This window comes from Papio anubis, chromosome 10 (genome assembly GCF_008728515.1).
Source record: "Papio anubis isolate 15944 chromosome 10, Panubis1.0, whole genome shotgun sequence".
NCBI lineage: Eukaryota > Metazoa > Chordata > Mammalia > Primates > Cercopithecidae > Papio > Papio anubis.
Genome location: NC_044985.1, coordinates 79,794,725 through 79,815,193, shown reverse-complemented (window position 1 = coordinate 79,815,193; position 20,469 = coordinate 79,794,725). Strand labels below are relative to the sequence as shown.

The following is a 20,469-nucleotide window of genomic DNA, read 5'->3' as shown; positions in this document are numbered from 1 at the left end:
TAGATAGATGGAAGCAATATTCCTCATTTGACAAGGTTTAGGGGCAAGACATTATTAAACCGGGATGAGTTAACGTAAGTAACAACAAACAGACTTCATAAAAAGGGCTGTGATGTATTCGATACCTTTTTCTTGGGGAAAATGCAGTGGGAAAGGGAAACAGCTAGCTTCATAGGAATTTGCTTGGCTTGGTGGGATAGAACAAGAAAACCTGTCCTTTATATGTTAACTGAGCATTAAGTCTTCTGAAAGCAAGAGGACGACTCCACTCCCAGTATCTTTTCCCAAGGAAGGGTTTTCTGCAATTATCTTAAATGTCCTCTGAAAGCAATCCTAGATTACATAACTAATCCCATATATGTATGAGTATGTGTGTATCCTATACATATAAACTAGGATTATATATCTATGTAAAACATTTGTGTCTTCCACAGAACTTTGAAAATTTCCCCTGTCTTCAAAGGGTAACAGATCTTGAGTACGTTGCTGAGGGCTTTCATCTTTTTCCTTGGCACCATATATGCAAAATCGGTTATTCAGCCTATTGGGACCCCCCCTACATTGCCTTCAGTCAATGCCTCAGAAGGGACACCATTCGCGACAGCAGACTTTAGCAGTGGGGTCCGGGTTCCATAAATCCCCAACTGATGTTGACGCTCCGAGGAACCTCTGCCAAGTTGAAGAAAACTGGGTTCTCCACTTAGAAGGTAGGTTCAGGTCCTAAGGAAGATTCCCAGGAAGAGTCAGAAAATAGGTCTCTGGTAGGCACTGAAGTTTGGTAACTAGTTGCAGGCAGCTGGGATTTTGCGGCTTCCTTCTCCCGGGTCTCCAGATATTCACACCTCTCGACTGACCTCTCTGAAGGTAGGAAGGAGTGCACCCAGCAGGAGCTCCAGCCCTGCGTGCCTCCTCTGCAGCGCCGCCCCTCCGCCCCTCCCTCGCGGCAGCCCCGGTGCGTCCCACCTGCGCCGCCACGCCGCTGCGCCTCCCCGCCCCGCCTGGGGCCGGCCCGGAGCCGCACCCTCTCACCGCCGGGCCCCGCCCCGTACACGCGCCCCCGGCCGGTCCCCCGCCCCTCCCGTCACGTGACAGACCCACCCTCCGCACGCGCTCCGATTGGCTCTCCCGACCTAGGGGGAGGGATCTGGCGAACGGCGATGCTCCAGACGCGGCTGCAGTTTTCAAACCTCAACCGCAAGCTTCGGTAGTTCACTCCGCTGCCGTCGCCGGGAGTCACTTCACGGAAAGCCAAGTCACAGCCGTCGGCCCTTGTCTGGAAAAGTAAAAGTGGGTCCTGCCACGTTCGGAGCTCCCTGGCGCCTCGCCCGGCTGGAGCTAGAGAACTCGTCCTGTGGCGGCCCCCGGCGTGGGGCGGGACAGCGGCCCCCTCGTGGGGGCAGTCCCGGGAGAACCTGCAGCGGCCGGAGCGGTCAGTGTCCTGCGGGATTGGCGGGTGGGCTCGGGGCTGCGACGGAACCAGCCCCCTCGGTGCAGAGACCTGGAACGTGAGGAAGGAGGAGCCGAGGAGCGTTTAGGCGGTGCGGGGAGTTCCAGGATCCCTTCGGATCCCCGGCTTGGCTGAGAGGGGCTCAGACTCCGTCGCCGCTCAGGTGGCCGATTGCTGCTGGCGCCTCTCCGCTTTGCGGCTGGAGTCCCGGTTCCCTGTGGTTCGGCGCCGGGAGCGGCCGGCGGTCCTCCCACCACCCTCCTCAGCCCGGGCGCGTGTCTGTGTCTGTGCGTGTCCGTGTGTCCCCGTGCGCCCTCCACCCGGCCGGCCCGGGCTCTCCTCGGGTCGCGCCAGGCAGGGCCGCCTTCGTGGCGGGCCCGCCCGGGTCCCTTCCACAGCACGGCCACGCGGTCACCCTTGCCTCTCCCGAGTCCCAGCTGCGGCGTGGGCACGGGGCGCGTTCCCATCGAACTCGTGGTCGCGTCCAGCTCCCAGCTGTCTTTAGTCTAGAGAAAGTTCGTGCTCATCTTGTGGGACGTTTTCGGTTACTGCTTGGGAACAGTGTTTTAAAACCAGCGAGAGAGCAAGACGGGCTACAGCTGTTTCCGTGATTTTTTCAGCGATCTGATTTTTACTTTGATGCCTTGTAACCCACTTAGTGTGCACGACTCATCCTCAAACTATACGACTACTGGATGCCAGCGATTTTTGACATTTACCCAGGCTCTTTGTTTTATTGTAGGCAAAAGCGTTTCATTTGAATTCCCTCCGAGGGAGTAGAGACAAAGTTGAAAGAGGCTTTATAGCAGCTGGTAGCTGGCATTAGTTTCTGTCTGGACTAGAGGCACTCTGACATCAATTTGGAAATTGGAGTTAAGAAACAAAATACGTTTTTAAAACCATAATACTGATCAGATTTCACTAATATTTAAACACATGAGGACTGTGTATCACATTCACCGATTGTTTTGTCGACGTAATGTTTACATCTGTGGTGCTAATGATAAGCTGAACCTTGCCAGGGACGTTTGACGTGTGTGACGTGTGGCCACTTTACGTTTTCAAGTCTATGAGAATGTCTGCGCGGAGACAGCGTAGCCCTGTAGAAATGAGTGGCAGCGTTTTTGAACCCAGCAGCACAATTTTATTAAAGGAAAATATAATAAACTTACTTTCTCATTGATAACACTTTTTTAGTTTTATGGTGAACTGCTCAGAAGTAATTTTCAACAAGTGCTCATTTTATAAATATTAGACCGTAGACCCGTAGGATTGTGTATTTTTTTTTTTTTTTTTTTAAACTGGTCCATAGAAGCAGTGCAAAAGTTTTACACTCATCTCCCTCGGATCCTCCTCCTCGGAGCAGATGCTCAATTACATTTTTTTCTAGTATCTTAATAATTGGAGGCATGAATAGATGTTTTATTTCTGAGATACATATTGTACATTTTAGATCACTTTTTTCTAAAGTAGGGATCCAAAATTGAGGTGAAATATATTTGCTTACCTGGCAAGACTTTTTAAAAGTAGAATTTCTGTAATTGGAGACCATCCTTTTTTGTGTGTGGATAGAATGGTTGCAGTTTATCTTGGGATCATTGATTGGTGAATTACAATTTGGTTAAGATAGAATCCGTTTTTAGGAAGTAGGAGGCTTGACTAATCGCTGTGTTAGCATATGAGTAACAAATTTGAAGAAGATACAAGCATTTTTATGGCGGACGTTTCTAGTCAGATAATTTTATTTTTAAGCTTGCACTGTTTTACTGCTGTTAAGTGAACATTTTAACATGTTTTAAAGCTCTTTGATAATTATAAGGGAGAATTTCCTTATCAAAATATTTTTGTTTTAATTTTAGAGACACCAGAAATCAAGGAAATCAGTTAATGACACTTTCACTTAATCCTTAAATTGTCCCCAAATTGCATGCATAGTATATTGTAATTCACATTTTCTGTGTGTAAGATTGTCAGTTAAGAATAGTATTCTGGCCGGGCGCAGTGGCTCACGCCTTGTTGGGAGGCCGAGGCGCGCGGATCATGAGGTCAGGAGTTCGAGACCAGCCTGACCAATATGGTGAAACTCCGTCTGTACTAAAAATACAAAAATTAGCTGGGCATTGTGGCGCGTGCCTGTAGTCCCAGCTACTCAGGAGGCTGAGGCAGAAGAGTTGCTTGACCCGGGAAGCGGAGGTTGCAGTGAGCGGAGATCGTGCCACTGCACTCCAGCCTGGGCGACAGAGCTAGACTCGGTCTCAAATAAAATAAAATAAAATAAAAAAGAATGGTATTCCTAGGCTTACTACTTTTCAAGGATACTGATTGATTCTTCTTTTTGTAAAGAAATCTTTTGCACTGTATGGGTATTTGTTTTGTCAAAAACATTAGCAATCATTTATCTACTACCTTTCCACTTAGGAAAACTTCAAATGTCAGTTGCTTTAGTTTTTCATCATATTGATGACAAAATTCAGTGATTTTATGTTTAAGTACTGTAGTTTGTATTCTATGCTGGACTGTTATCAAAGGCTATTTCTTTGAATATTTCAATTAAGAAATGTTCTTACAAAGTTACAAACACATATTTTTATCTAACTATGTTGTAATGTTGCAATTTTCAAGGCATACTTAACTAAAAGTTTTTTATTATCCTTTTCCCAGAACATTTAACCTCAAACTTCAGTGCCATTTAAAAGATGTATATTAGTTTCTTTTAATATTTATATGCATTATATTTTGGTTCATCCCTGACCCTTTGCAATTACTCCAAAAGAGTGTGTAGTGATACTCTAAGCATTGAAAATTTTTAACAGTGAGATGGTAATTTCCTCTTTAATTCTTAAAGGATCAGATTCCATTTTGCATTGTAATAGTTACTGAATAAATAGTACTTCAGCGGTGCTGTTAAGTAAACAATATTTTACAACAGAAACCTAATTTTCCATCTTGTGAATGACAAGCACCATGCATTTGTTGCCCACCCCCGCATCACCCACTCTATTTCCGTTTTTCAACGTCTTGTCCTGGTTCACAATTACAGGGTTTAATTCTTCTTCTGGAGGTGGGAAGACACAGCATTAGGCCTTAGGGTCTTGGCACAGAATAAGGCCTAGGAGTCATTACCTGACTCTTCAGCCCTTGGATAGTATATACTGGAATAGTTGGATTAGAGTTAGTTTAGCTGACTTTCTATTGTGATTTTTAGAGGATTAAATTTATGAATTATATTTTCTGTTCAAAATATTTTTAAAAACAAAACCTGTTAACAGAATACACATAAGGAATCTCTTCCTTGAAATTGAAAATCATCATAATTTCCGTCTTGATACCAATACTTCTAATCAGTGACTAATTAAAAACAAATACTTCTGCCACACCAGGTGAAAGTTCTTCCTTTACTTTTGATGGACGCTAAATCTCTTTTTCGGTTTCCTAGGGAACGCTTGCTAGCAGTAAATGCCTTAAACGCCTATGTAGAAAGGAGTTGCTTCCCTTACAATCTTGGGGCTTACTTTGCTCCCTATTGCCTTTCCAATTTACTTCGTGAAGATCTAGACTTATCAGTGATAAATCCTGATAGGACACTTACCTGAATTTCCTGATTTGTGGTAGCTCCTAAAAGAGTGATGTTCTTAACTGCAGTAGGTATTTGTATTAATAGCTTGTATTAAAAACAAGTAGCCGCCTTGTCTGGAAACAGTGGAAAAACAAAAGGTCTATTGGCATTACGTTATAGTATATGACAAAATCAGTTTATCTGTGTGTCCAGACTTTGTGGCTACCTGTTTAGAACTGACATTTTGTAAGTGCAATTTAAAATAGTTACTTTATTTGTCCAAATACTGAATTAAGCAGAGACTAGCTGCATTCAGAGGTCCAGTACTGTAAATTCAAGATGGATCTCAAGTTCTCCTAATCCCTCAAAGACATGAGATGTACGTACAGTTTCTTTTTGCTCTATCTGATAATTCTGACAATTCAGTTTATCAAACATTTTTTAAATTCCTACCGGGTGGCAGATACCATGCTGGTTGCTTAGGCACAAAAGTAAAAGGATGCTGCCCTTTAAACACTAAACAGAACTGTAATCTAACATGTTACATTTTGAGGTAAGGAAGTATGCCAAGGGTCCTCTTATTTGAAGCATAAAGGAGAAGCATTTAAATCAACCTGTGGTTTTTAGGCAAAGCTTCCTGGGGGAGAGGCCATTCTGTGTTGAGTTATGAAGGATGTGTAAGAAGAGTTAGCCATTTAAGGAAAGTAGAAAGGCTTTTTCAAGCAAAGAAGTATAACAAAGATGTGGTGACAAAATATGAAATATGAGTGCCTCAGGAAATGTAGCTGGTGTATACTTGGCCTCAGAGGCCTTTATGTGTCATGCTGTAAGTACTTGAAAGCTGCTTCTACTGGGGAGCTAATGAAGGAATCAAAACAGACAATTTGATTTTCTAAATGTCTTTATTATTATATACTCTATTTTTAAAAAACTTATTTGATAATTTTGAAGTAAATATCATGATAAATACTTTTTAAAATAGAGCTAGAGGTTTGTAGACATAGTCTTGCTTTTGTTCACGTCACACTTGCTTTCTGCATTCAAGTAAGTGAAGGCCCAGGTCAAGCCTAACATTTGCTTCTTTTCCTTCCTTCTCTGATCTACTTCTAAATTCTTATGGCAATTATTATAATGAGAATTAATGAAAAAAATCTTTAAAAATAAGTGAGATACCATTATTTTTAGTAGCACTATGTGATTAAAAGCTTAATTGTGTCTTACCTTCTATTACACTTTTTATAGGATCTAATCGTGCCTATAAACGTGTATACACATGCATATAAATTTACTTACCAGATCCCTTAAGATTTTTTTTAACCGGTATAACCTGATAAAATGTTATGTAATGGACTTCAAATGGAGTGAGACGTATTGGTAATTTAGAATCAGTTATAGGTATATGAAGTGTGGTAGAAGACAAGAAAAGGCCTGAGAATTGTTGGAGTTAAAGAGAATTTGGTGGGAAATTTAGGAAGATACAAGAAGGAGCGACAGAGAACTGACTGATAACCTGCATGTACCTTATATGAAGGGCAACCAGATGTTTGTGGAGGGCTTGGTGGACAAAGGTGACATTCATGCTCCACTATATGCAAAATTGGCTAAAGGAGAGGAAATGGAAAAATATCTTGGCTCTGACATTTGGTTCCAATGCAGTAAATAAAAGGAAAATGAATTTAAGAAATGCTTAATGGATGCCTAAAGCAGCTTATGATGTAGGTATATTTCCAATAAGTAGATGAACTTATGAGGAAATTGGTACCCATATTGATCTTTCAGAACAATGGAAAAAAATCAGTGAAACTCAGCACTATCAGAACTAAGAAGATACACAAATAGTTAAAACAGAAAACAAAAATGCTTTTAAGAATTAAGTTTAGACTATGTTGGGATGAGAATTTTGTACATGGAAATGGTACAGCTATCCAACAATGGCAGGGAACTGCAGGGAGAGTATTTTTGGGTAGAATGTTAATTTTGTTTTGTGGAACAATAACGATATGCCCTGGTGACTTGCATTGTACCTGTGTCAGTGGACGTGAGTTCAGCATCTTTTACGTTTTAATCCTTGCAGCACTGGAAGATAGATTCTTTTATCATCCATACTTTAGAGGCAGCACAATCGAAACTTTCTTCACTAGTAAACAGGGAAATGCGAAGTAAATCGCAACAAAATTCCATTTCACCTTCATCACGCTAGAATAGCCAAAATTAAAAGTCTGAATTGGGCAAGTATTGTCAAAGTAGTGATAAACTGTCCCATCCAGTGCTAGTGGGAGTGTAAACTGGAGGTGGAAAAAAGGGGCTGTGTCTAACATGTTTTATTCTTAATTTAAATGAAATATGACCAAGTAATAAGATTGGAAAGTAAATGTTTGTATATGGTGTTCCTTGTCTTATATTTGAAATATTACATGTTTTGTTTTCTTTTTAAATAACTGTGTTGCCACAGATCAGGTGACTTAACAGAAGTGTATTTTCTCAACAATTCTGGAGGCTAGAAATCTGGGATCAGGGTGTGTGCGGGGTTGGTTTCTTCTGAGGCCTGCCCTCTTGTCTTGTAGATGGCGGTCTTCTCCTAGTGTGTTCACATAGTCTTTCCTGTGTGTGTCTATGTCCTAACTGGTCCACTTTAATGACCTCATTTTAACTTAATCGCCTTTTTAAAGGCCCCATCTCCAAAGGTAGTAACATTATGAGATACAGGGGTTAGGGTTTTTCAACTTAGGAATTTAGGGGAGGACACAATTCAGCCCATAACAATAACAAAGTTAAATAATTTAATTAAAGTCTCATAGCTGGTATGATGGATGAATGGAATTCAGACCCAGGTGTCTTTCAGTCTAAAGGTTATTCTCAGAATGCTACATTATGACCCTCCTAGAGATGTACCCCAAAACTGGTTAGAGCTTTGTTTCCCCAAAGACTAAGAGATATAGAGACAACAATTTTACTATCTGGTTGTGTGAAAGCTGTAATTTTAATTTAATTTAATTTTTTGAGACAAGGTCTCCATCTGTCACCCAGGCTGAACTGCAGTGACGCATTCATAATTTGAGAATAACACCAAAAAGAGAAAATGTAGAAACTGAAAACACTGAACTCTAATGACACTGCTTTTTGGCTAAGTAGAATATAGTTGGCATTTGAATTTAGGAAGATAAAGAACAGTACATGTAAGTAGAAAATAGGAAATAAAGGTGGCAGAGAAGGAACAAATGCTTAGCAGGAGGGTGCTAAAAGAATAATACTTGATATTTTATTAAGTAGGCATAGCAGTAAGTCATAAGTGTCTTGAAATATAGTATCTGTTATTGTTTTATGAATGCAATTAACATAATAGTTTTGATAACACTGAATGCATGTAAACATCAAAAATTTCCAGATATATATATGAGCTTCAGATACAGAACTTCAGAATAAAGCTTTATGTATAGATTAGTCACTCCTCCAACAAAATTATTGAGCACTTCATACATAGCAGGCTCTGTGCTAGGTGCTGTCAAAGGAGGGACTCGTAAGACCTTTGAGAGTTTCTGAGTTTAGTACTGAAACTAGCCAATCCATGGAAAAAGTTCTGTTTCTTGTAGTCCTTCACATCAGTAATATAACTCACAGTATGTGCATTTACCACCAAATTTCTTTAGCCATGTGAAAATAAGTTTAAAATGAATAATTATTACCTTGTTGTATTAAATTACCTATTATGTGAAGCCTATAACTTTATTTATTTATTTATTTATGAGATAAGGTCTCGCTCTGTTGCCCAAACTGAACTGCAGTAGCACATTCATAGCTCACTGCAACCTCAAACTTCTGGGCTCAAGTGATGCTTCTGCCTCAGCCTCCCAAGGAGCTGGGACTACAGGTGCGAGCCACTACACCCAGTTAATGTTTAAATATTTTCATAGAGATGGAGTCTCGCTGTGTTGCCAGCACTGGTCTTGAACGTCTGGCCTCAAGTGATCCTCCTGCCTCAGCCTCCCAAAGTGCTGGGATTACAGGCGTGCACCACCGTGTCCAGCTGAAACCTCTATAACTTTAAAGAATGGAGTTTTATGATGAAACTAAGTGATTGTTGGTGTTATAATTTTATCATAACTATTTTTTTTTAATTGAGAGAACTTTCACAGTAGTTTTATTCTGAAATGAAGTCAGTAACTTCGTTCAAGTGCCACAGTGTTACTGGGTTATGTGTGTGCTTTTTGTTTTTTCCTCCTGGGTAGAATGTGCTCTTTAAATCTTTTTTTTTTTTTTTAGTTGTATTTTATAGCTATATTTGGAGCTGTGTAATGTAATGCACATCCTGCCCGAGATAACATCTTTTCTCTGTCTTCTCTTTTTTTGCATAGGTAAAAATAAGTGACTAAAGAAGCAGACCTAGGAATCACCTAATATGTCGAGGAGGAGATTTGATTGCCGAAGTATTTCAGGCCTGCTAACTACAACTCCTCAAACTCCAATGAAAATGGAAAATTTTAATAATTTCTATATGCTTACATCTAAAGAGCTAGGGAGGTAAGAAAACCATATGATGTGTATGCCATCTAAATTCAAATTTTGGATTTGTGTTTTTATAATTCTATAAAACTCACTTTGGGATCATTATTTAACAATGATTAGGAAGGAAAGCTGTCATCTCTGTTGCTATTACCCAGGGTCTAGTCATAACTGACTTGAAAACCAAATCTGAGGAGGGTTTAGTGAACTTACATCATACATCCTACCTAGCCTCAGAGCCTCTGATAGGAGGTCTCTGTCCTTATGTGAGGCTGTGCATGGGAAGAGGCAGCTCAGCATAGTGGACTGCTGAGTTCAAGTCTGGACTCCCACTCCACTATTTACTAGATGTGTAACTTCAACTAAATAACTACCTCTTTTTTAAAATTTTTATTTGTGGCGGGATCTCACTCTGTTGCTCAAGCTGGGGTGCAGTGACATGTTCTTGGCTCACTGCAACCTCCTGTCTCCTGGGCTGAAGGGATCTCCCACCTCAGCCTCCTAAGTAGCTGGGACGACAGGCACACACCACCACACTGGGCTGGTTTTTTGTAGAGACAGGGTTTCGCCATGTTGCCCAGACTGGTCTGCAGCTCCTGAGTTCAAGCAATCCTCTGGCCATGGCCTCCCGAAGTGCTGAGATAACAGGTGTGAGCCCCTGCGCCCTGCCTACTGTACCTCTTAGTGCTGTCGTTTCCTCATCTGAAAAGTAGGGGTGAAGGTAATTGTGTCTATCTTATATGGTTGTTATGAGAATTAAGTTAGTTAATATTTGTAAAGTGCCTAGTACAATGCTCTGTAAGTTTTTGTTAAATGAAATATTTTTTTAAATTCCTAGGATATTGTGTTTGGCTTAAAAAAAAAAAAAAAAAAAAAAAGAATAGGGAGATTCTCCCCCATCTCCTAAGTTGAACAGAAAGAATGAATTCATATTTCGTAGTCTGATTCTATGTCACAACAAATGAGTGTTTTATAAGTAAAAGCCTTTACAAATTATTTTCCCTTAACCAGTGTATAAACTCTGTATGACCAAGAGTGACATGATATTATGAAACCATTCTGTACTACCATTTTAATATATGTAAAGTTATAAAAGATATACCAAGTTATTTAAGTTATACATTCAGCATCTTTTGAGCTTTAAATTAAAGGTGCTTCATGAAGGGTTGGAAGATGGTGATCATTATGTATCTTCAGTTTGATTTTAGTTCTGCAGGTAGATGTTTTGTCGTATGTTAAATGGTTTACTAAGTCCATGTTTGTGTTGATAAATGTGCAGCAAAACAGTGTGATTGATTTTTATCTTTGAAAATCTCAATGTGAAAAGAAAAGTTGACTGAATCATGAAAAGTAATTTCATTCTTGGTGGCCTTTTACCTTAAGGGCAGAGGCAAGTCCTGGCTTTTTCACGTTGCAGATGTTGGATGCAGCCTTTCTTTTGCAAAATAAGAATTGTAATATCTGGCCAGGCGTGGTGACTCACGCCTGTAATCCCAGCACTTTGGGAGGCTGAGGCGGGTGGACCATGAGGTCAGGAGTTCGAGACCAGCCTGGCCAACATAGTGAAACCCTGTCTCTACTGAAAATACAAAATTAGCCAGGCATGATTGTGTGTGCTTGTAGTCCCAGCTACTGGGGAGGCTGAGGCAGGAGAATCACTTGGACCCGGCAGGTGAAGGTTGCAGTGAGCCAATATCACACTACTGCACTACAGCTTGGGCAACACTGGGAGACTTTGTCTCAAAAAAAAAAAAAAAAGAATTATAATATCTAACTCATTGACCAAGAATTAAATGTAAAAGCACATTTCATAATACCTGGCATACTAATTTAATGTGCAAAATGTTTGGGTGTTTTAATGGTGTATTACAAGATACAGTTTTTAGAACCTTTTAAAATGTTTTTAAGAAATTTTTCTAAATCTTAATTACTTCACTTTGCATTATAATAGGAAGAAGAAAGGTTTTTTTTTCTTTTTTTTTTTTTTTTTAAGTTTCCTGTATCTTACATAGAACCATAGAATCTCTGCATTGGAAAGACTTCAGTGGTCCGTGGTCTTACTAGTACAATGTTTGTATGCAGTGCAGCAATCTTTCCTATAATTTCCCCAGCAAACTGTTATCCGGCCTCAGTTTGAATGCTTCAGCGACGGGGAAGTGAATATTATGCAAGGTCTTGAACAGTACACACAACAAAAGGCAATTTATTTTCTATTTTTCTGAGTTACTATTTGATGAGTAAATTTACTTACATTTTTTAAATTAACTTTTCAAAATTGAGGACAGTATAGGAGCTAAAAAGTCTATAAAGTATTTTTGCTTTGAGGGCTTTGGACAATTTAAACTTTGAGGACAATACTAATAATTCTAAATTGTTTTATAAATGAAGTGCCATCATAAATAAAGTTGAATTAGGCATAGTTTTTAGAATTTTAGATCAAAAACTCATGATAGAATTTGATTAAAACTAATTTAGATTGATTGCTAAATTCCCATTTTAAAATATCTTTATGAAAGAGACCAAGTAACATCTTTCTTTTGAATTGATACGGGCTAATGAGTCACATGGTAAATATTGATATGTTTAATTATTAGATCTTGATAAATTAGAAATCATGACTTTTCATCTGCCAAGAATGTACTGAAAGTTCTTTCAATATTGTTACCAATTTTAATATCCTATACTTTTGTGAAATGGAAATGAGAATCATAATCATTTCTTCTGAGATTTGCACATTTTGAAAGTTACCTTTCTAAATCAACTTTTTAATTTCAGAGTGTTAGTGTTTAATAATTCATTTTCCTTTAGCAAACTAAAGGAAATTATGTAAAAGTTAACAGTTCATTTTTTACTATTCTCAAAAAACTTGCATTGTTCCTGTTTTTTAACATGTTGGGTAAGTTTTTTCTACCCCTCCCCCAACTGAGGCAAAGGTTTCATAGGACTTCTTGTGGTTAGAAGGGTGAGGCAGATTCAGAAATAAACGTCAGCTTCCTTTGTGGCTTACACTCCCGCCTCCTTTCACATTTTATTGTGTATTCTAGAATGCAGAAGGAGAATGCAGAAGGGTAACTACTAGACCTTTTCACTGCTGGGAAATCTAGTTAGCCTTGCCTTTTTAGGGTATGACTTAAGGATTATTTTTAAATGCTTTAACTTTTCTTAAATGTTTCAATTACATTTGGTATAGAAACATATTTTAAAGATCATTTTTTATACTTTTAAACTATAATTAGCATTTTAGAACAGAAAACAAATATTTGGGTTTTTTTCCTAAGTCATCTGATAGTTATGGTAAAAATATCTACCTTCATAGCATATAAATGAATATATAATACACACACACACACATATATATATAATTTTATTGGAATCTCAAACTTTTAAGGAATACAAACACTTTAAGTACAGGATACAGAATAGCACAGTATGTGGTATTATAGTGGATACATATTTCTGGCATTCATTCAACAGATATTTCACTTCCTATTATATGTTAATGAACTGTAGATTTTATAATTACTGTAATAATTAGGACAGACATGGTCCCTGCCCTCATGGAGCTTTTACTTAGTGGTGAATGTTGACAAATAAATAAATCATTATCCACATCATGTGGTCACCTTTGCCCTGGATTAATGAGTGCTGTACTTGCTTAAGAAGGCCTCTTGGGCCGGGTGCAGTGGCTCATGCCTGTAAAATTTCAACACTTTGGGAGGCTGAGGCAGGAGAATCGCTTGAGCCCAGGAGTTTGAAACCAGCCTGGGCAACCTAGGGAGAGATACTGTCTGTACAAATTATGTAAAAAATTAGCCAGGAGTGGTGGTGCGTGCCTGTGGTCCCAGCTACACAGGAGGCTGAAGTAAGAGGATCTTCTGAGCCTGGGAGGTTGAGGCTGCGGTGAGCTGAGATCCTAACACTGCACTCCAGCCTGGGTGATAGAGTTGAGACCCTATCTCAAAAACAAACAAACAAACAAACAAAAAACCCTCTTGGTAATACCTGGAACGATTAGATAAGAAGTGTTATTTAATTTTGTTCTTTGTTTCTGGGAGAATTCTGGCTTGTAGATATAATAAATAAATAAAATTATTGCAGAACTGAATTGTCACAAGCGCTACTTTAAACTGTTTTTTCAGATGCCCAGTTTTCTTGGCTAACTGGTTTCTGTTTCCTAAATTTTACAAGTGAATTTTTTTATAAAACCCAAAATTTCCTTCCTGTTTTAGACAAGTTTTTGCTTCGAAATCTAAGTAAGAATTGATAGAAGCAAGTGAGTTACACTTCTTTAACAATTTTTTTTTTTTTTTTTGAGACAGAGTCTTGCTCTGTCCCCCAGGCTGGAGTGCAGTGATGCGATCTCGGCTCACTGCAACCTCCATCTCCCGGATTCAAGTGATTCTCCTGCCTCAGGTTCCTGAGTAGCTGGGATTACAGGCACATGCCACCAGGCCCGGCTAATTTTTTGTATTTTTAGTAGAGATGGGATTTCACCGTGTTAGTCAGGATGGTCTTGATCTCCTGACCTCGGAATCTGCGCACCTCAGCCTCCCACAGTGCTGGGATTACAGGCGTGAGCCACCGTGCCCGGCCCAACAAAATTATTTTAAAGGGAGGAATTGTTTTATAGTGATTAGAACAGAAAATTAGGAATTCACATTTCACAGTTTATTCTTGGGGCTCCGATTCCATTTATGACCTTTCATGAGGTGTTTAATCTTATTCTGACTGAGTTTATCCAGGATAAAACATATGAAACACCAATGATTGAATATAAAGTAAAGGGACTAATTTTTGTGTGTGTGTGCTCATTGAAACCCATCAATTTGTATTCCTTCTGCATACCATGAAAAAATATTTTATAGTTAAACATTCTCAAATCTTAAAACTGCTTTCAAAGAATCAGGTTTTTATATGCAGATTTATTTAGTTGATATATTAATATATTTTGATAAATGTAGAAGAGTGAAATTATAGTTTGATTTCCAGTACTTTTCGTTAGCACCAATTTTGAGGAAATTTGGGTAATAAAAAGTAGGAATCTTTGTTATCTTGACCTTCGCAAATAGCTAGTAAAATACAGTCAAGCAATTTAGTCCCACAGTTTCCACCCAGTACCCCCTAAACACCAAGTTTTGTTTTCCATGCTAAGAGTCTGATAGACTGTGTTAGAAATATATTGAAGGGAATTGGGGCAAGAGGAGTTCTGGAGCAAACATTGCTTCCTGAAGATCTTTTATTTATACCTGATTTGTTAGTATCAGAAACCAGAGAGTAATTCAAAATTTAAGGTAGAGGTTCTTAATTTCAGATCCCATATACTCAGCCTTACAAGGTTTATGGATGGGCTTTAGGATCTGAAAACCCTCTGGAATTATATGTAAAATGTCCTATTTAAGGGCTTGTGTACATTTTTCTGGGTAGGCAGTCAATAGAATAGCTTTTATTAGTTTCCCAAAATAATCCTTGACTCAGAATAGCTTTAGGCCATTGTGAAAATAAATTTTGGGCAACTGTAGACTTACAGTACACGCATATGCCGATAGAAATGAATTTTCGGTGTCTTTAAATTTTGGCAGAGGTTACTAAGCACTGCCATTGGAGAGAGCTAAAAGCATACTTCTTTCTAAAATGATAAACATGACCTTAATGGGTGTGCTTGTACTAGCTGTTGATAACCATTATTTTCTTAGTTTATCATGAAGTATCTTTGAATATTTTCTGAGGGACACATATACCTTAGTTATCTGTTACAGGCTTCAAAGACTACTGAGCATTACTAAGAGATATATTGCTAAAACAATTGACAATTGTGATAGAAAGTTTCGACGGTGCTAAAAATTGATTGTGTTAAAAGGAAAAATTACTAATAAAATTAAATAAGTCAAATACCCATTTTTTGCATTCACTTTAATTTCTTATAATTGAAGGTAAGGTATTCTAATTACAGAGTTAATGTGATACCCTATGAAGGGTACAGGTTTTGGAAATAGACCTGAGTTTAAATCTTTACCTTGACTAAATTACATATCTTCTCTGAGGTGTGAAGAACAGGAGAGCGTTTATTATATAGGATTGTTGTGATACTTAAACACAATAATTTATACCAAGAGCAGAGCATGGCATTGAGTTGGCATGCAAATGAGATTATTTCCCTGCAATGATAATGTATCTTTTTTTTTTTTTTTTTTTTTTGAGACAGTCTCACTCTGTCACCCAGGCTAGAGTACAGTGGCGTGATCTTGGCTCACTGCAACTTCTGCCTTCCGAGTTCAATAGATTCTCCTGCCTCAACCTCCTGCATAGCTGGGATCACAGGCATGCGCCACAACGGCTGGCTAATTTTTGTATTTTTAGTAGAGACAGGGTTTTGCCATGTTGGCCAGGCTGGTCTTGAACTCCTGACCTCACGTGATCTGCCTGCCTTGGCCTCCCAAGATAATGTATCATTTTAATAGTGAAGAATAAATATAATTCTGTCTTATCCTGCTGTTATTGTTTGCCATTTGCCTTTGTAAGTGATAACACTATACATTTTATAAAAGTACATACGATACTTGATTCAATTTAGAGAACAAAGATAAGTTCCTAATTGCACAGATATTTCAAAGAATTGACTTTAAGTTGGAGGTATAACAGAATCTGTAATATACTAACTTTGTTCTCTGCAGAAAAATTAAAATTGATTGTTCTCATCTTCCCCCAGAGGAAAATTTGCTGTGGTTAGACAATGTATATCAAAATCTACTGGCCAAGAATATGCTGCAAAATTTCTAAAAAAGAGAAGAAGAGGACAGGATTGTCGAGCAGAGATTTTACACGAGATTGCTGTGCTTGAATTGGCAAAGTCTTGTCCCCGAGTTATTAATCTTCATGAGGTCTATGAAAATACAAGTGAAATCATTTTGATATTGGAATAGTAAGTATATGCTAAATGGTACCTATTTTAATTGGTATGATAAGATGATTAAAATATCAAGAATAGGAATGATAAAAGTGTGACAAGAACTTGTAAAGATTCCTGTTAATAAAATGTAAAAGGGACCTAATTTATATTCAGATATTTTCATAAGACTAAATGTACAACCTCAATCACATACACAAAAACTAACAGCACAGAATAAACAAATGACAAACACAACATTTGAGGACTGTGGAGAAGGGAATATACATTATTTTGTTAATGGCTGATTGATTAAATTTTTCTGGAACACAATCTGATGGGCAGATAGAATTGAAGTAATTTGTATATTTTCTTCATCTATTTGAAAAATACCTTCAAGAAAATAAGGAGAATGGAAAGTTAAACGGCATAAAACTATGCTTAGTACATTGTTTGTTAAAGAAATACATTTAGTATGTGTAATGTGTAAAGCACTATGTTAGTTGTAGCAATAAGAAATAAATATATCTCTTGCCACAAGTCTGTGAAAAAGTGAGAACACCCCAGTATTCTACAGTTCACCAGGTGATAGGGGTAGAGGATTGTTAAGGTAACTGGTTTGTTACCGAGTATATTGACACGTGACTCTTACAGAGTGCCTTTGCTGCATGGTTGTCTGACACGTTTATTCTGAGTGTGTAAAATGCGTTTGAACATCTGCGACAATTGGAAGAGATCAGCTAGATTTATGTTTAGTATGCCTTAGGTGCCAATAGTTTTTAATAAGGTAAATCTATTTTATGGTAAACTACGAAGAGGTAAATGTTTATTTTAGTAAAAAAACGTATTGCTAACTATAGTAATTCTTTTTAGTAACTAACTTGCATCATTGCCTTTTTAAATTTAAAGGTATATTAACCTTATTTTTGTATTTAGTTATTTTAAAATTAATGTTTTTGTTCCACCAAATAGATTGGCTGGAATCAACTTGTGAATGAAAATGAAGATTTTGCAAAATGTTCAACTGACAAGTAGTTCATTTAAGAACGAATACTGTGTACATTTCCCAGAACCATATTAAGGCGTGTTATATAGCACTTTCAAAATAAATCGGAATTGCAGAAAAGGCCAAGATACTAGCAATATGATTTCATTTTTCATACATTTTATAATTGCTTTTGTCAAAGATTCTTCAGCTGACCTTTGAAAATTACCTACTTGCATAACATCTGCATGTTTGAAGTGTTTCAAAAGTAGCTAACATTTGTCAAAAACAGTAGTAGAATACTAGGTTTAGAGGATGAATATACATAAGAACATTGATTACTTTCATAAAATCCTCTTTTGGGGGTTCATCCAAACAGCAGCGACAAAATACATCGGAAAGATTTGAGACATTTTATGGATGGACCTTGTTCATACTCCGGAAAATTGACCCAGGTACCTTACCCAGTCAACTGGGAGAACTTACTGATCTCTATACCTCTGGCTGAAATGCAGCAAGCACTCAGAAAATGTTTAAGTAGATCAATGTGTTAAATTTCTTACCAGAGTGACTAAGACCCACCAAAATTTATTGCTAGGACTTCGGCTTCGTTACTATGCCTTCTGCTTTTGGGCCGGCATTGTCACATTTAGTAGTCTCAGTTGAAGGTAAACATTTAATCAGGTTTAGTTGTTTTAGTAGTGTGGCATAATTTTTATATGGTGAAAATAAAATGGTGGAATCTTTTTTTTGTTTTTGTTTTTGTTTTTTTGAGACAGAGTCTTGCTCTGTCACCCAGGCTGGAGTGCAGTGGCATGATCTCTGCTCACTACAAGCTCCCCCTCCCGGGTTCACGCCGTTCTCCTGCCTCAGCCTCCCGAGTAGCTGGGACTACAGGCACCCACCACCACGCCCGGCTAGTTTTTTGTATTTTTAGTAGAGACGGGGTTTCACCATGTTAGCCAGGATGGTCTCGATCTCCTGACCTCGTGATCCGCCCACCTCGGCCTCCCAAAGTCCTGGACTTACAGGCATGAGCCACCGCGCCTGGCCTGAATCTTTAATAACTATCACCCAGTCAATTCTGTCCTCAAATCATCCTACACACTTTTTCTTCCCCAACTCTTATTTTACAAAATTTCAAATATATAGAAAAGTTGAAAAAATAGTACAATTAACATCCTTATAATCTTCACTTTTATTCACCAGTTGTTGGCATTTTGCCACATTTACTGAACCATTTGAAAGTTGTGGGTATTATGATGTTCCTTTTTATGCTGAAGTATTTGGTGTGGGTGATGATGTGTATTGTATCACATCAGGTGGCAATAAAGTCAGGTTGTTTTATTACTGATTTTGCTAATTTTGAACATGCTTAAGATGTAGTCTTCTAGCTCTCCTTATTGTAAAGGAACATTTTCCCCTTTTAATTAATCTGTGTTGTGATATTTATAGACCATGTGAATATGACCTTTTTTTTTTTTTTTTTTTTTGATGGAGTCTTGCTCTGTTGCCAGGCTGGAGTGCAGTGGTGCAATCTCAGCCCACTGCAACCTTCACCTCCCGGGTTCAAGCAATTTCCCTGCCTCAGCCTCCCAAGTAGCTGGGATTACAGGCATGCGCCACCACGCCCAGCTAATTTTTTGTATGTTAGTAGAGACAGGGTTTCACCATGTTGGCCAATATGGTCCCCATCTCCTGACCTCGTGATCTGCCCACCTCGGCCTCCCAAAGTGCTGGGATTACAGGCATGAGCCACCACACCTGGCCAATATTATCTTCTTTAACAACTTTTCATCTAGTGATTTCCCTTGCCCACTTTTTAATATTTCAGTGGATTTCATGTTTTTAAAAAATTAATCTAACACATGACGTTAATGGAAAATAACCCATTATGTTTTAATTAATGAGTTCTAATCAGTTTCTGCCACTGTCTTTTTTTCATGCTCAAATTGTCCCAAGCTTATCAGTGGTTCCCTTTCAAGCTACTTCCTATGTCCTTTTGATATAATCTCATTAGTGTTTGAGGACTCCCTTGCTTTATGCACACCAAGATTTCCAGGGTCATCTTGTTATCTTCCCTGCCCCAGACCTGTAATCAGCCATCTGTCTGAGAAGTTCTGGTTCTTTTAAGCGGGGAATAGCATTTAGAAACCAAATACGGGTGTCGGACATGCTCACTTTTAACGGAGTATCATAATTTTTAGGCCTTTTCTAAGGATAGTGTTAGGAAGTCATATTTTTTCAAAATCGTGAATTTAGTCTCATAGCTCCAATTCAAGTCCACCAGTTGTACTAAGTAGTTTGCTGTTGGTAGTAGTATAAGTATTGTTACACTAAAACTGTTTTGTACGTATTGTTGGATAAAGTGAATGAGCAAGTATTGCTGAGAACCTGGGTTTTCACTGTGAGAGAGGGGAGATGCAATATAGAATGTGAGAAGTGATGAAGAACCTTCTGCTCTCTTCCAACTGAACCTTTATAGGTAACCTTTATAGGTAACCACATGTATTCATTCTGGCTCATTCTTTATGTGTTTCTTCTTGCAAATATAAGCAAACTTGTATATATTTACTATTCTTACTTACAGAAAAGGTAGTATATTAGATATACTCCTTTGCACCTTGTATTTTTGTTTACTTAAGAATATATTCCAGAAATCATTCTACATTAGTTCATAGACATCTTTTTAACTATTATTATGGCTGATTTCTTACATGGCTGCATAGTACTCTGTTGTATGGTTGGATCTTGCTTTAGTCAGTCGACCTTCTGTGAATGGGAATTATTATGGAGATGTAGCTTTAGAGTAAATTCCTAGAAGAATGATTGCTGGTCAAAGAGTAAATGCATATGTAGTTGTATTAGATGTTGTCAAATTTCCTTCCATATGAGCAGCACACAGTCACTTTTAAAAGGTACATTTTTGGCCAGGCACGGTGGCTCACACCTGTAATCCCAGCACTTTGGGAGGCCGAGGCAGGGGGATCACAAGGTCAGCAGATCCAGACCATTCTGGCTAACATGGTGAAACCCCATCTCTACTAAAAACTACAAAAAATTAGCCGGGCATGTTGGCGCACGCCTGTAGTCCAGCT

At 38.4% G+C, this 20,469-nt stretch overlaps 1 protein-coding gene across 2 annotated transcripts in view; it reads left to right on the top strand.

The window, feature by feature from the left end:
• The window catches only part of STK17B (serine/threonine kinase 17b), a 42,671-nt gene that overhangs the window by 3,766 nt on the left and 18,436 nt on the right, over positions 1-20,469 (top strand). Inside the window, exons 1-3 of one of the 2 annotated variants that reach the window (XM_003907753.4) lie at positions 1,143-1,429; positions 9,356-9,521; positions 16,210-16,422. In XM_003907753.4, coding sequence (XP_003907802.1) covers positions 9,400-9,521; positions 16,210-16,422 — 335 coding nt within the window. In that variant the 5' untranslated portion in view covers positions 1,143-1,429; positions 9,356-9,399. Of the gene's footprint in view, positions 1-1,142; positions 1,430-9,355; positions 9,522-16,209; positions 16,423-20,469 lie in introns of those variants that run through there. The other variant, XM_021923820.2, reaches the window with a different exon arrangement.